Source organism: Rattus rattus, chromosome 11 (assembly GCF_011064425.1).
Source record: "Rattus rattus isolate New Zealand chromosome 11, Rrattus_CSIRO_v1, whole genome shotgun sequence".
Lineage (NCBI taxonomy): Eukaryota > Metazoa > Chordata > Mammalia > Rodentia > Muridae > Rattus > Rattus rattus.
Window position 1 is genome coordinate 71,496,910 of NC_046164.1, and position 14,406 is coordinate 71,511,315.

Below are 14,406 nucleotides of genomic sequence, written 5' to 3' on the forward strand. Positions count from 1 at the left end.
TATCTGTGTTATTGCTGACCTTAGGGGAAGCTCTCATTTCTGACCACTAGGTGTTATGCTGATATGCTTTTTAAGCAGTCCTTTATAAGGTTGAAGAAGTTGGTATTTTTATCTTTAATAGGTGTTACTTTGTCAAGTGCTTTTTCTATATTTATTTAGTTGGTCATGTGGTCTTTGTCCTTTATTCCAATAATATGTGAATTATACTGACTTCCACAAGTTGAACAAAATTTGCATTCCTGGGGTAATTTTCACTTGGTGTTTTGAGGCGTGTCAGTTCAGACTAACTTCAGACTTCACGGTCTGATTTTTGGATCTCCACTTCCCAAGTGCTCGGATTACCGCCTTGCTTAGATGTAGACACTGCTGAGGGCTTCAGCATGTAGTCATTTATAAAAACACGGGTCTACAGTTTCCATGTGTTACTGTCTGATTTTGCTATGGATAATACTAAGCTCACAAAAATGAGGTAAAAAGTGACCCCTCGGGGCTGGAGAGATGGCTCAGCGGTTAGAGCACTGACTGCTCTCCCAGAGGTCCTGAGTTCAATTCCCAGCAACCACATGGTGGCTCACAACCGTCTGTAATGGGATCTGATGCTCTCTTCTGGTGTGTCTGAAGACAGCTACAGTGTACTCTTATGCATAAAATAAATAAATCTTTTAAAAAAAAGTGGCCCCTCTTCCTCATTTCTTAGGAAAGTCTGTGTAGAGTTGATGACCCCCTTTAAAATTATCTAATAGGATTCACCAGTAAGGCTATCCAATATTGGGCTCTTCCAGGCAATTGGAAAGTTTTAAACAACCGTCTTTGAGTGTTACAGGGTCATTACAGTTATTGCTTTTAATGTATAAAAAATATTTCAACTCGATACATTTTCCTCTTTGACATCTGTTTGTACCCCCATCAGCTCTCTACAGAAAGGCCCTACTCTTTCTTATCCATTTGAATCAATTCTTAGTTTGTATTTGGAGGACTCTTTAGAAGACTATGTGAGTTTCAATTTAGTCTTATTTTATCTGCTTGAGCTAAATATCTAAAATATTTTACACTTAATAGATATACTTGGTATCTCTCAACATGTCTGGGTAGCAGCAGGAGTCAGTGACAATTTTTTTTACTTCTTTTTTTTTTTTTTTAATAAAAGATCTATTTATTCTAAGCATTTGGGAGGTAGAGACAGGAGGATGAGCTGGAGGCTAGCCTGGTCTACAGAACAAGTTCAAGGACAGTCAGGGCTACAGAGAAACCCTGTCTCAAAAAAACAAATGAACCAAAGATTTGTTTATGTGTATTAGTGTTTTGCCTGCACGCACCACGGGCATGTCCACTGATGGCTGTGAGCCACCATGTGGGTGTCGGACACTGAACTCAGGTGTTCTGTAGTGACAGCTGCTCTTAACCTCTGAGCCACTGCCCCAGCCCCCAGCCCCCAGCCCCCAGCCCCAGCCCCAGCCCCCAGCCCCAGCCCCAGTGATAACTCTTCATTAAAGCCAGGCTCTCTCTGGTTAGCTGCTGGATTCACCAGACATCCTCGGTGTAGCCCAGTCAAGCGCACATGATCTGCTGAGCCCTGAAAGCAGCAGCTTGCACTTCCGCCTGCCAAGCAGCAGTTCACAGAGTCAGCTACCTCAGGGCCTCTTTCCCTCAAGCTGTCTCCATACTTGCCTTGAGTTTTCTGACATTATCTGCTGAACACTCCCCACCTCCACTGCCATGGCCAAAAAAGGGTGCTTTAGCTTGTCATTGTGTTTCTAGCCATTTCCACTAGTACAGGAAGGAAAGGGATTGTTTGGTTAGTTTTGTTTTTGGATGACATGAGGTATTTACTGTTCACAATTAAGAAGCCACAAGGGACTGGAGTGATAGTTCAAAGGGTAAAAGCACTTACCTCTTCTTCCAGAGGACCTGAGTTTAGTTCCTGTCACTCTGTGGTGGCTCACAGCCTCTCTAACTCCAGTTCCAACGGATCCAATGCCCTCTTCTGACCTCCACAGGGATATACATGTATGCAGGCAAACATTCATTCGCATAAAATTAATAATCTTAAAAAAAGCCTCAGAATAAGCATCCTAAGCATTTGCTAAGACGCCAACCTTACCTTCTGAGGAGGAGGCTATGCCCTAGAGAGGCATACAATCCCATCTCTACCAATCACAGAAGCTCTGTGCTACACAAAGCTTCTCCCCCAGGTATGGTCACACAACCCACACAGACAGCAACCATCTAACCCCTACTTCAAGTGTACTTCTTTAAAAAACTACATGTTTCTTGTCTAATTCTAGAAAGCCATAATACAGTGTGGCTGATGGAGATCAAGATGAAAGGAGAGCCATCACTAGGCCCCGCTTCATGTCCATCTTTAACTCACTGGTCTCACAGACCTGTTCTATGCCAGCAGTCCATTTGAGAAAACCCAAGCAGAGTAACACAGACAGCGCACAATGCAGCATAGTACACTCTGCTAAAGGTGGCATGGCATGACACCAAAAGGCACCACAGCCAGTCTCATGTGGTCATCCTTGACTCAACTCAGTGACCCAACCTAAGCCAAGCCTTAATGCACCAGTGACAACTCACATGAGGGAGGCTTACACTTGGTCCACAGGTAACACAGCCCACCTGCAGTCCCAAGTGCCTGGTCAATAGGGTTCTGCGCTTCTTGGTGTTTCCCTTGTTCTAAGTAAAAAGCTCTGTCCAATGCACAACATGTACAGGCATCACTACCACCTCCACACGATAGCAAGACACACACTACTACTGCCTGTCTTCCACCAGCTGTGCCCTCTCTCAGGCTCCTTCAGTGTCACCACTGCCAGCCCAAGGTTCACGCTGGCCACTTCTTCCAACTGGCATGTTGTTGTGGACAGACCTCTCCTCAGGATATGACACAACTGTCCACTGACGGTACAGAGGGCAATGGCTGAGCTCAGTGCCTACTGCATTTCCAGCTGATCGCTAAACTTTATTTTAAAAGTTTTGTTGTATTGTTGTTGTTGTTGTTTTAAATGTGTATGGGTGTTCTGCTTGCCAGGATGTGTGTGCTTGCCCTTGGAGGTCACAAGAAGGCATCAAGACTGCCTAGAACTGGTGGTACAGATGGTTTTTAGCTGCCATGTGGGTACCTCTACAAAAGCAAGTGCCCTGTTAAACTATCTCTCCAGCTCCCCACTAAACGTTCCTAACAGTTGTATCTAACTTCTACTTCATTTTGCCCATTTTATTTTTCCAACACCTTTACTGAGATATTATTCATCCTTCAAGTTCATTCATCTAGCAACTATGATTCTTTAGCTTTTCTTGTTTACAAAAAACTGCATTTATTATCACAATCTCTTTTCAAAACATGCTTTTAAGCTCACAATTATATTGCTATAACTCCTATTTCTCCTCGTCTGGCCACCACTGATGTACTTTTTAAGTACTGGTTGTTTTCTCATTTGCAGCCAAGGTCTGTAAAGCCGGACATCCTAGCAGAATGACTTTGAGAATCAGACCATCGTAGGCCCTGGCCCTGGAAAATGAGACTACAGCACATTGGCCAGAACCCGCTACAGGGTCCTGCCCAGCTAGGATGAGTCAGAGATCTATCGTCTATCTGGAGAGGGATGAGGACTGGGAATATTAACAAACATTTGCATGTTTGGAGTTCTTCCGATATGAAATCAGGACTCAGCAAAGGGTCCACTGAAGGTCCTTCCCAGCTGCCCACCTCACTAGCTTTGTCTCGCTCTTCTCCAGATGCTGTTTGAGCCACTCATATTGCACATCCTTAGACATCCTTCACTCATCCTTCAGCAGATGACCCCTGCTCTGCCTGCACTACTCTTTTACATGCACACATGAAATAAGATCATAGCCACCTACCCTGCACGTTGACCTTAGCCCCCAATACAATACATTTACCTCAATATCCCTCCTTCTTTCATCCCTCATAGCCAAGTAAACCCAGTAAGTGCTGCCCATACGTGCATGGGCGCTGGGCCATCCAATGGAGAGTGGGGAACCCACCAATGGCCACAACTACAAAGAATGCTTCTACTTCCCCAGGAGCTATTGATCTCCAGTGGCTCCTGAGTAAGGAGTTGGGACCTCAAGAGTTCTACCCTATCCATGCTGGAAGTCCGAGTCTTTGATCTTCTGCAGGTCCTGTGCAGGTAACCATACTGTGGTGTGCTGATGAGTGCCTCTTGATGTTTTCTGAGCCTTGTGCCACTACACTGGTAGAATGGCCAGAATAATACTTAGAATTACCTTTACCCTTCAGCAGAGCTTCCATGAGCAACACAGTGCAGTGGATAAAGTACTGGTTGTAGGAGAAGGCAGAAAGAAGCAGAATTGCCATTTCAGTGGGTGACACAAATGAGAATCCAGGAGATAGAACAGAGGGCTGAGGGACATCTGCAGGAAGAGAGGTTGTTGTGGCAGTAGAGGAAAGGCATCATGAAGAGCAGGGCTGACTCCTCTTAAAACTCTTGACCTTTACTTATGGAACCACCAGGCAAACCATATGGCCTATGAACTGTTAGCTATCTGCAAAAGGATATGACGAGCAGAGGTAGAAGAAGCAACCACCTGGGAGGCCACATCCACTTCACAGAGATGAAACCACATCCATCCACACATGGCAGCAGCAAGTGACAGGGTAGGAGGCTCCCACTCAGGTGCTCATAAAATATATCGAAGAACAGGTGTAGGAACAGGGTTAAGGTCAAGCTTCCTCCAAATTTCTGGCCCCAGGGGCTGTCCTTTATTATAGGAGGAAGGTGGGAGTTGGTTTTGGAGAAGGCAATTAGATCAAAGCTTAAACCAAGATAGCAGAACTCGAAAAACCCTAGCACTCAGGCATCCAAGGCAGTAAGATAGAAGAGTTAGGGCTAGCCTAGGTTACCAGAGACCACACCTATAAAGAAGAATGATTCTATTTCCCCTAGCAGCAGCTGTGAACTGTTGGCAGTTGAGTAAGGGGATGGGAATCTCAAGAGTTTCTTTCCTACCCATACTGTAAGACCCTCTTTCAAAAGTAACACAGAGATTTAGAAGTTCCACTTTAGGGGCTGGAGAGATGGTTCAGTGGTAAGAGCGCTGGCTGCTCTTCCAGAAGACCCAGGTTCCATTCTCAGCGCCCACAAGGCAGCTCACAACTGTCTCCAGTTCCTGGTCATCCAATACCCTACACAGACATACATGCAGGCAAAACACTAATGCACATAAAAATTAAAAAATCATTTAAAAAATGTTCCATTTTAACCATGCTAAACTAAGCACCTTACAGAGTTCAGGCTTTTCAGGCTCCCAGAACAGGGTTCTAGGGCACATCAGCCGTGTAGATAGATAATCCCCCCCCCCTTTTTTTTTTAAGATTTATTTATTGTATATGAGTACACTGTAGCTGTCTTCAGACACAACAGAAGAGGGCATTGGATCCCATTACAGATGGTTGTGAGCCACCATGTGGTTGCTGGGATTTGAACTCAGGATCTCAGGAAGAGCAGTCGGTGCTCTCAACCACTGAGCCATACCTCCAGCCCTAGATAATCCCTTTTAAGTCCACAAGACTCATGTGATCACCAGGAATCCAACTACCAGGGTCAAGCTTGGGTGCTGTTCCAGTATTCTGCAGATAGCTTAATAATGAAGAATGAGAGTTGGCTGTGAGCCTGGGAAAGCTGGGCAATTAACTACTGTGGAAGTCAAACAAGAATGTGCCTCAAGACTACAGAGAGGTCACTAGCTTCGAAAGGTCAAGATGGACACCAGGATATGTTAGCAGGTTCCTGTGAATGGACATATGGTCAAAGGGTCTGAGCCCTATAAGGTTGCCCAGTGGCCCTAGCAACAGCATGGCCAGGGACAATATGAGCAAAAACAGAGGAAAAGCTACTTTAAAGACAGTTGTCAGAGAGAGAGAGAGAGAGAGAACGTGACGCTGGATAACTAGACGGGAGCCATTATTAATACATCATTTAATTGTCAGGGATGAAGATGAGCAGGGTAGGGGACAGATGACTTATTTCTGGTCACTGGAACAAGGCAGTGAGTATAGGCAAACAGGTCACAAAGGAGAACCAACCATGAGCACAGCCCATGGGGTGGCCCAGGCACAGGAGTTGAAGGTGAAAAGAGAACTACAAGAAAGCACTTGGATGCAAGGAACCCTCCAAACGAGCCACCAGGGCCCTCAGAAGTGGGGGCAACTGCTGAGCCAATGCGGAGTCCAGAGATGGTTGACTCTGGGCTGGAATTTATCAGTAAGAATGCTGGGCCTGTATGGACGGGAGGGAGGCCGATGTTGCAATCAGGCAGGAGTGGGTTAGAAGACGGATTCTAGGAAACAAAGAAGGGACACGCCTGCCTAGAAAAGCATGCTGGAATTCAAGAAGTGAACAAAAGTGACTCTAAGTTTTAAGGAATTTTCCAACCAGACAGTGGAGAAATTCATTTAGCCAATGGCTGTTTATCATGACTCTGTGCCAGGTACTTGGGATGTGCTAGGACACAGCAGTGACCAAAACATATTCTAAAGGAGATGTCTACTAGAAAGAGAAAGGAAAAACACTCACAAGTGTAGATAATTCTGTTGAATTATATTATTGATAATTTGGTTTTTTTAATAAAGAAACCAAAACAGGGAAGGGGTGGGAGGCTAGAGAGATGGTTCAAGGGTTAAGAGCATTTGTTACCCTAGAGGACCTGGAGTTTGGTTCCCGGCACCCACTCCAGGCAGCTCAAAGTGCAACTCTAGCTCCAGAGACGACACCTCTGGCCTCCTCAAGTAATCTGCACCCATAAGCACATACCTACATGCAGACACACATCTAATTACAAGTAAACCTTTAAAAATTAGTAAATAAATAAGGAGGATGCAGAGGTGCAAGCCCTTAATCCCAGCACTCAGGAGGCAGAGTTAGGCAGATCTCTGAGTTTGAGGCCAGCCTGGTCTACATGGTGACTTCCAGAACAGCCAGAGCTATATAGAGAGAGACTATCTCAAAACAAACAAATGGGAATTTAAAAACAAAAACAGAGTAAGAAATGACCACAAACCTTTATATTATGTGGGCAACAATAAGCTACAAGTGGGCTATGTACTCCAGGTTCTGTAAGTCTAGACGTAGCCAGTCTGTGTTTATAAATGTTCTGCAGGAATTCTGGAAGGAAGGCCCCCTGCAGAGCTGGTCAGAAGGCACAGCAGTGTTCTCGACCTCCCACCTAGACATGAAGCCCATCTCCCAGCAGCTGCTATTAACTAAGGATCTTAAAGATCAAGAGGCCAGGAGACTTGGAGGTGTGACTCCATGTGTGGTTAGAGGGTAGGGAGACAACCTAGGGGCTGTAGCCTGCCATGGAACAAATCCAGAAGAGACTGTCTTCAACTAGGATGGTAAGTAGTGGGTCTGAGGCTTCAAGGCCAGAATCTATTGCTCATTTTGCAAGTGGCACTCCTGACCTACCTCTCAGATAACCAAAGAAACATACACTGGGTGGCTGGCCACCACATGAGAACTTAAGAAGCCTAGCTGGAGGCAGAAGCCTGAGATCAAGCACTAAGGCCACCTCTCAAGGTTAACTAGTGACACCAAAGAGCAAGCAAAAAGATTTGAGATTGGGATTGGGGATTTAGCTCAGTGGTAGAGCGCTTAGGCAAGCGCAAGGCCCTGGGTTTGGTCCCCAGCTCCGGAAAAAGAGAAAAAAAAAAAAAAAGAGTTGAGATTGTGGAGACATAGTAAAGGTACCTATAGACACCCAGAACGGAATGAAGAAAACCTGGAGAGGGGTGGCAGAGCAGTATGAAGGGGAAAGGAGGAGAAGGTGGAAAGAGCAGCAATAGCTGCTGTCTCCATACTAACAGACCACCCCAATAAGGTGGGAGCTGGGCAAGTGCAATAGGAAAGCAGGAAGAAACACAAGTAGAAGCCTTATAGGGTTAATGTGGGGCATGTGGTACCCATAACTGTCATGATACACAAGGACAACTGGGCTGGTAAAGGTCTAAAAAGACAGAAAAGTAGGAAAGAGTATCTCAAAGGACAGCAGGAAGAGGCTGGGCGTGGCGGGGCATGCCTTTAATCTCACTACTTGGGAGCCAGAAGTGGATCTCTGAGTTCAAAGGCAGCCTGGTCTACATAGCAAGTTACAGGACAGCCAGAACTACAGAGACATTGCCTCAAAACCAACAAACAGGGTAAGAGGGAAGGTAGCCTGGCTGGGTAGCACCAGAGGGTCACAATCAGACATGTAAAGCCAGGTCAGTATTCTCTCCATGCAGTCACATTCTGTCAGATAGTTACTAGTTATTACAACAGGAAATAATTCCTTTCAAATTTTCAAAGGAATGGTTCCTATGCCTAAAGAGTCTGTAGCAATACACACCACCACTGGCAGAACCTGAACTCAGTGACACTGAGTCCCATGAGACTAGTGGCAGTCATGGGATGTCCACAGATGGATACACACACCAGATATAGATGCTGGTCAGTCTCCTTTCTTCTAGGCCTGCGGGCCTCACACTACTGACTAGGTCATTCCCAGTCATTATCACCCTGTTGGACTATGTGCCTTCTGAGGCGATGTCAGCTGAGACTTTACAGTCCACTTGGCTTCACAGCACCAGCTATTATTTCCAGGATCACTGGCTGACAGTCAGTCAAAGGAGCCCAGTCCCCTTCCACTACTCAACTTCACTTTGGCTTCACTAAGATCTTTTTAAAAAGTTATTTTTTATGTCTGTACATGTGTGGGAGGACATGAGTGCCACAGAGTGTATACAGAGGTCATGTAAGCAGAGGTCACATTACAACTTTTAGGAACTGGGTTTCTTCTTCTACCACGAGGCTTCCAGGGATCAAAATCAGGTCATAGGTTTGTCAGCAGGTGCCTTTACCTGCTGAGCCATATCGCCCATCTTGGTTATCTTTAACACTCATTGGTTAAATGCTTTCCTTGGGCAGGGTATGAATTCCAAGAGGACAGAATACACAAGTACCTTTCATAACACCTGAGGGTCCTCATGAGGCCTGATAGGAAATTCATCAACAAGGGCCAAGGCTTGTCCCTAAGGCCCGGGCTTTACAGTAGTACTGCAGCCTCCTGGATATGCCTACTCAAGTCCCTTGCCACCCTTGCCTCAGCAGAGCAGTGCCTCAAATATGGTCCGCCTACCACAGAGAACTATGTATTACAAAGTACTTTGTTTTCCTAACTCAAATCTGTTTAATTCAATAACTCTGAAAAAACAACCTGGCAGCTATCAAGGAATTCAAGACTACACTTTCTAAACTCAGTAGGCATCCACCTTTAGGACAGACAGAGGTATGCCAATAGGACACACATCACTCAATCATCTGACAAATCAAAGACAAGGTGACCGAGGGAAGAGGACATAAGCATCAGGGCACATGTCCTAAAGAACAGAAGGAGCTCAGGCTGGCCCACTGATGACAAATGGCAGGGTCTAAAAGGAAAAGAAAGGAGGCTGCTTCAGACAGATCACAGAGTGTTGAAAGGTGGCAGGGTTTGATAAATGAGCAAAATCACAATGTTCTAAGTACCTATGAGGGCAAAGAGTGGATCAAGTATCCTTAGTATCACACAGCCTGCCCACTGAGAACAGCTGGCTCAAGTTTGATTCCCTTATGGCCACCACCTAGTCGTGTGTGCATGTCCCAAGTCACACTTCTATGGTCATTAGCATCTCTCACACTTGATGTCCTCCCAATCCAACCAACATCAGGTTTGCAAAACTGCTCTATAAGTTTAATACAGGTCATGTACTGGGCACTCACACTTTCTCTGTGATAATTCAGGCTGTGAATTTCCAAAGCAGTATTTGGTTAATCAGTCTGTTATCAAATGCAAGGCAGGAAAGGGCAAGGAAGTATTTCTATAAGAAAAGCTTCAAGGACACCAAAGATTATGCTTGAGAATACTACACCCAGGTTTCTGTAAAGCACAGAAGAGCATCAGCAGCTGTGTGTGTGTGTGTGTGTGTGTGTGTGTGTGTGTGTGTGTGTGTGTGTGTGTGTGTGTACACACTCGAGTGTCCTTGTGTATGAGAGAACTGTGGAAGCTGAGAACTTGACTGGACTCCAAAGAGATCAAGGTACACTACCAGGGTGAGATCAGGAAGAAGCTGGGGTCCAGGGCCAGCTACCCCAATATCTTCAGGTCCTGACACTTGTCACCTGATTTAGGTGGCAAGCAGAGAAGGTGGCACAACACTAGGCTACAGCTATCTGAAAGGGGAAAAAAGTAGAATATTAATGGAATGATCTCTTCAGTGGACTAATTTAAAGAAGTAAAATCTCCCTTTATAACAACAACAAAAAGCTTAAAAAATAATTCAAATGGGATCTAAGTTTATGATGCTGGGTCAACAAATCCTAGTCTCCCCTTGCTACAAAGGGCTGTCTGTCACTTTCAATCTGGCACCAGACAGACTTCAATAGGAAAAAAAAGGTTGCAGTCAGAATACAAGAGGATGTCTCTTGAACTACATTCCCAGAGCTCTGAAAAACACAGAACAAGTCCCCTAGAGCAACATGCAGTCCAGAGGTCCTCATTCTGCTGACTTTGTATCCAAGGCAACCTAGCAATGTCTGGAGGAATTCTGGGGATACTCCTACACCTGGTGGGCAGAAGCTAGGGACACTACTGGGATAATGAAGCTGAAAGGTTCCAAGGTTTATCAAGAAGTCTGTGCCAGGCCGCCACTATGGAGGAAACACAGAACAGAAAAGAACCATGCCCAGGGTCAGGGGATGCCAGCAGTAACCCCTCACAGGAAAGTGACATGGCTGCCAGGCACCTCAGCCTGCAAAACCAGACGTCTTGGTGTGCTGCTTAAGCCCACCTGCCAGTTCCCAAGCCTGCGCATCCAAAGAGGCCTCGCTTGGCAGGTGAAGAATCTGTCAATAACAAACATATATAAATTATAAAAATTTCAAAGAATAAATCTTAAAAAATTTAAAAACCTGTCCAGCATACTCCAGCTCCCACTGCTTTTCAGGAGCCCTCCAGCCACCAATCTTCACTTCTGGGAGGGACCCCAACCCACATGCCATACATGCATCAGGACCCTCGGGCTGACCACAAACACACTCTTCTGGTATTGATTCTCTGTCAATAAACACTTCTGGATCAAAGTATAAAGTACCGATCATCAATTACTCTTGAAAAAGTACAGGAAATGGAGCTACGTGTGTAGCTCGGTTGGCAGAATGCTTGCCAATCATGCAGAATGCCCTGGATTTGATACCTATCACTGCGCAAAGTGGGTGTGGTAACAACGCCTGAAAACCCAGCATTCAGAGTCAGGAGGATCAGAAATCCAAGGTCATCCTTAGCTGTCCAGTGAGCTATAGGCCAGCTAAGGCTACATGAGACCTCAAAAAACAAAGAACAAAACCAACCAAACAACAATAACCTGAAGGGAAAACATTACAAAGCAACGACGCTGTCAACAAAGCACAGAAGTAAGGCGAGGATCGGGAGGGAGTAGCATTTCCACTCATGAAAACTTTGCTTACTACCGTTCTTCAAAAAGAGGAAAAGAAGGAGAAAGAAAAGAAAGAGATGTGATTCTGTTTAAGTGACACCATCACCTCTCTGTACCTGCATGAGGATTCACACAATCGTTCTCATCAGAAGCTGTGCAATAGCTTTGGAATGCAAAGTGCATTCTTGGTCCCCAGAAGACGGACTGGAGGAACCCTGACCATCCAGTTCACTGCCTAATGCATTCAGTCAGCCAGAGAGGGAGGGGAGCTCTGAAACCCTTCCTGCCTGTGAGTCCCAAATTCACCAGCCAGAACAAATAACCCTGCTCTCCCACAGCAACTTTCCTGCAACAGGCCTGGAGGTCCTGGCTAGGCCTGAAAGTCAGGTTACAAGTCCAGTGATAGAAGTCCTCAACTATAGACCACTGGAAGCTTCAGTGTCTCCATCTGTCAACCGTCAGAAAGTCAACTGTACCAGGAAACTATGGGATTGCTAAGAGTCACCTGGTTCATGGCCTACAGAAGCCTGTCTCAAAAAAAAAAAAAAAAAAACAGGCCTGAGGGTGTAGTTCAGTAGCAGAGCTTTTAGCCTAGCACGCACAAGGCCTAGGTCTGTCACAACTACCTCCTATCCCACCCACCAAAAACATACATTCTGAACATCTGGAAAAAAAAAAAAAAAAGACTGGTGATGTTTGCTCCCTTCCTTGGTCAAATAAAACACAGGATACAAAACATTGATCAAATATGGCTGCTCACCTACTATGGAAGAAAAGCAGCCGGGCCTTGCTTCTGCCCTCCTGTGACGATAAACTACTTCAGAGCAGTCAGATGTCACAGGGATAATGACAAGAGATGCCTTCCCAGGGAATGCCGAGACTTCCATGTGCAATATGCACTCCCTCACTCCACCCTCAGGGGAAAACAAGTGCTCCCTAGGGCTTACATCTGACAAGGGAACACCAGCATTCAGGTGCCTCCCATACACAATCTGGGTCTCTCTAAGCACAGAAGGCAGTCTAGCCTAGAACCTGCAGTCTACAACCTTAGATAAACTACCCACCCACCACCAAGCGACCACTCAAGTCACCACAGAGATGGATGAGGTGCCAAGTGCTCCAGAAGAAAAGGTGCCCAGACCTCAGGAAAGGAATGTAGAACACGAAGGCAAAGCCGGCCTTCCTTGGAACGACAGAATTTTTTTCTCTGAAGGATTTCTTCCCAGGTGCTTCACCGCAGTCCATCCAGTCCCATCCAACCCTCTAGTAACTGAAGAGCCACTACCAGTCTTCTATCAGGGATGAACGTTTGTCCTAAAGGAACGCACTGGCGCAGCGACCACCCAAGGTCACGCCCCGGAAACCAAGGGCAGGAGCTGCGCTGGAGTTATGGGGACGCCATGCGAGGCAGGGTGCCACCGGGTCGCCAGTGTTCCCCACTGGCCCCCTAATTAGCACCAGAGGCATGCCCGCCACGCCCCAGGCCGAGCTTCCGGAAGGACGCTCGGGGAGGGGGGGGGCGCCGCGACCCACCTCCACGACCAGGGCCCCTAGTTCTCCGTGCCCGCCGCCGCTTGGGCCGTGGCTTCGCTGCCCCCACTCGGACGGCCCGCAGCCTCTAGGCTTTGAGGGCTGGGCGGAAGGCAGGTCTCAGGCTCTGCCGCCCGGACCTCGGAAGCCCTCTGACCCTGCGGCCCCGTGCCATCTAGGTCACAGTACACCCAGAAGTCCCCGCTGGCCCATCAGGAGGCCCCGGCCCATGCACACCGCGCTGGAGAGCCGCAGCCCCACCGCCCCCGACCCCGCCCCCGGCCGTGCAGTCCCTCCAGAAGCGACTCCCGCGCCGACCCAGCCACTGCGCCCCCGCGACCCCTCCGAAGATACGGTGGCGACCCTAGCCGCACCTAGAACGCACCTTGAGGGTTGGGTACTCCTGCACCTTCAGGGTCATGGACAGCTGGGCCGCCGACTCCTGCACCGCCATCTTGGGCCGGCCGAGCGGAGGAGGCGGGTACGGGGCACGCCGGATAGTGACGTGCTACGCGCGGGAGTAGGCGGAGCGGCTGTGCGTCTGCACCAATCGTGTCATCGGGCCGCCCGAGCGGAAGAAATCCAGGGCCAATCATCTTTCACGAGATCAACCAATCGCCGACAGCTCTAGAGAGCGGCTTCCTCATTGAATTGTCCGCCGGCGTAGGCCGCAGATGCAGATTTAGTAGAGCCGAGATCCTGACGCCATGTACATTCCGAGGGTTGGGGCTGGAACGGCTCACGTTGGAATCGCAACCCCAAAACACACACCTCTGAACTCGCCTCTCCTAGTGGTTACAGGCCCTGCCTTAGTGCTCAGTGGCCGTCATCTCTGGGTGGTCACTTAGGGGCGCGGTTATTGCCATCCGGGAACTACTTTCCTTCGTCTCCATTTTCGCCGATTAACAGCCCTGGAGTCCAGGAGCAGGCTTCCCAATAAAAGATAAAGAATGTTTACAATAGACTAGGACAGGAAGAGGCCATCAAGCATCTGGGCTTTTCTGCCAGTAATAGCATAAGGAACTCTTGGGAACTGCTTTTGCTAAAAAGCCGGACTCCTTGATTTGGGTCCAAAAGGCCCCCGAAGGTGTCCAGTCCCTGACCTACACTTGTAGTCAAGTTGGATTCCTGGAGCACTGGTAATAATAAGTTAACATCTTTCTAATAAAAAACTAAGCAATGTTGGTCTTCCAGGACCCCCAAGTAAGAGCAATTATTTATGATGTAAGCCGCACCCTACAGCACAAGTTGCCAGGACCTGAGAATCAGCCTGTCCCCTCAGACATGATGACATCTTTGAACCAAGTGAAAAAACAGAACTGAAATAACTATCAACCAGGCCACACTTTGACTGGGATTGCTTAGTTAACATATCTCTT

At 47.2% G+C, this 14,406-nt stretch overlaps 1 protein-coding gene across 1 annotated transcript in view; it reads right to left on the reverse strand.

Moving 5' to 3' along the window:
- The window catches only part of Maea (macrophage erythroblast attacher, E3 ubiquitin ligase), a 33,281-nt gene extending 19,761 nt beyond the window's left edge, over positions 1-13,520 (reverse strand). Inside the window, 1 exon segment of the mRNA XM_032916175.1 lies at positions 13,413-13,520. Coding sequence (XP_032772066.1) covers positions 13,413-13,481 — 69 coding nt within the window. The 5' untranslated portion in view covers positions 13,482-13,520.
- Between the last annotated feature and the right edge of the window lie 886 nt (positions 13,521-14,406).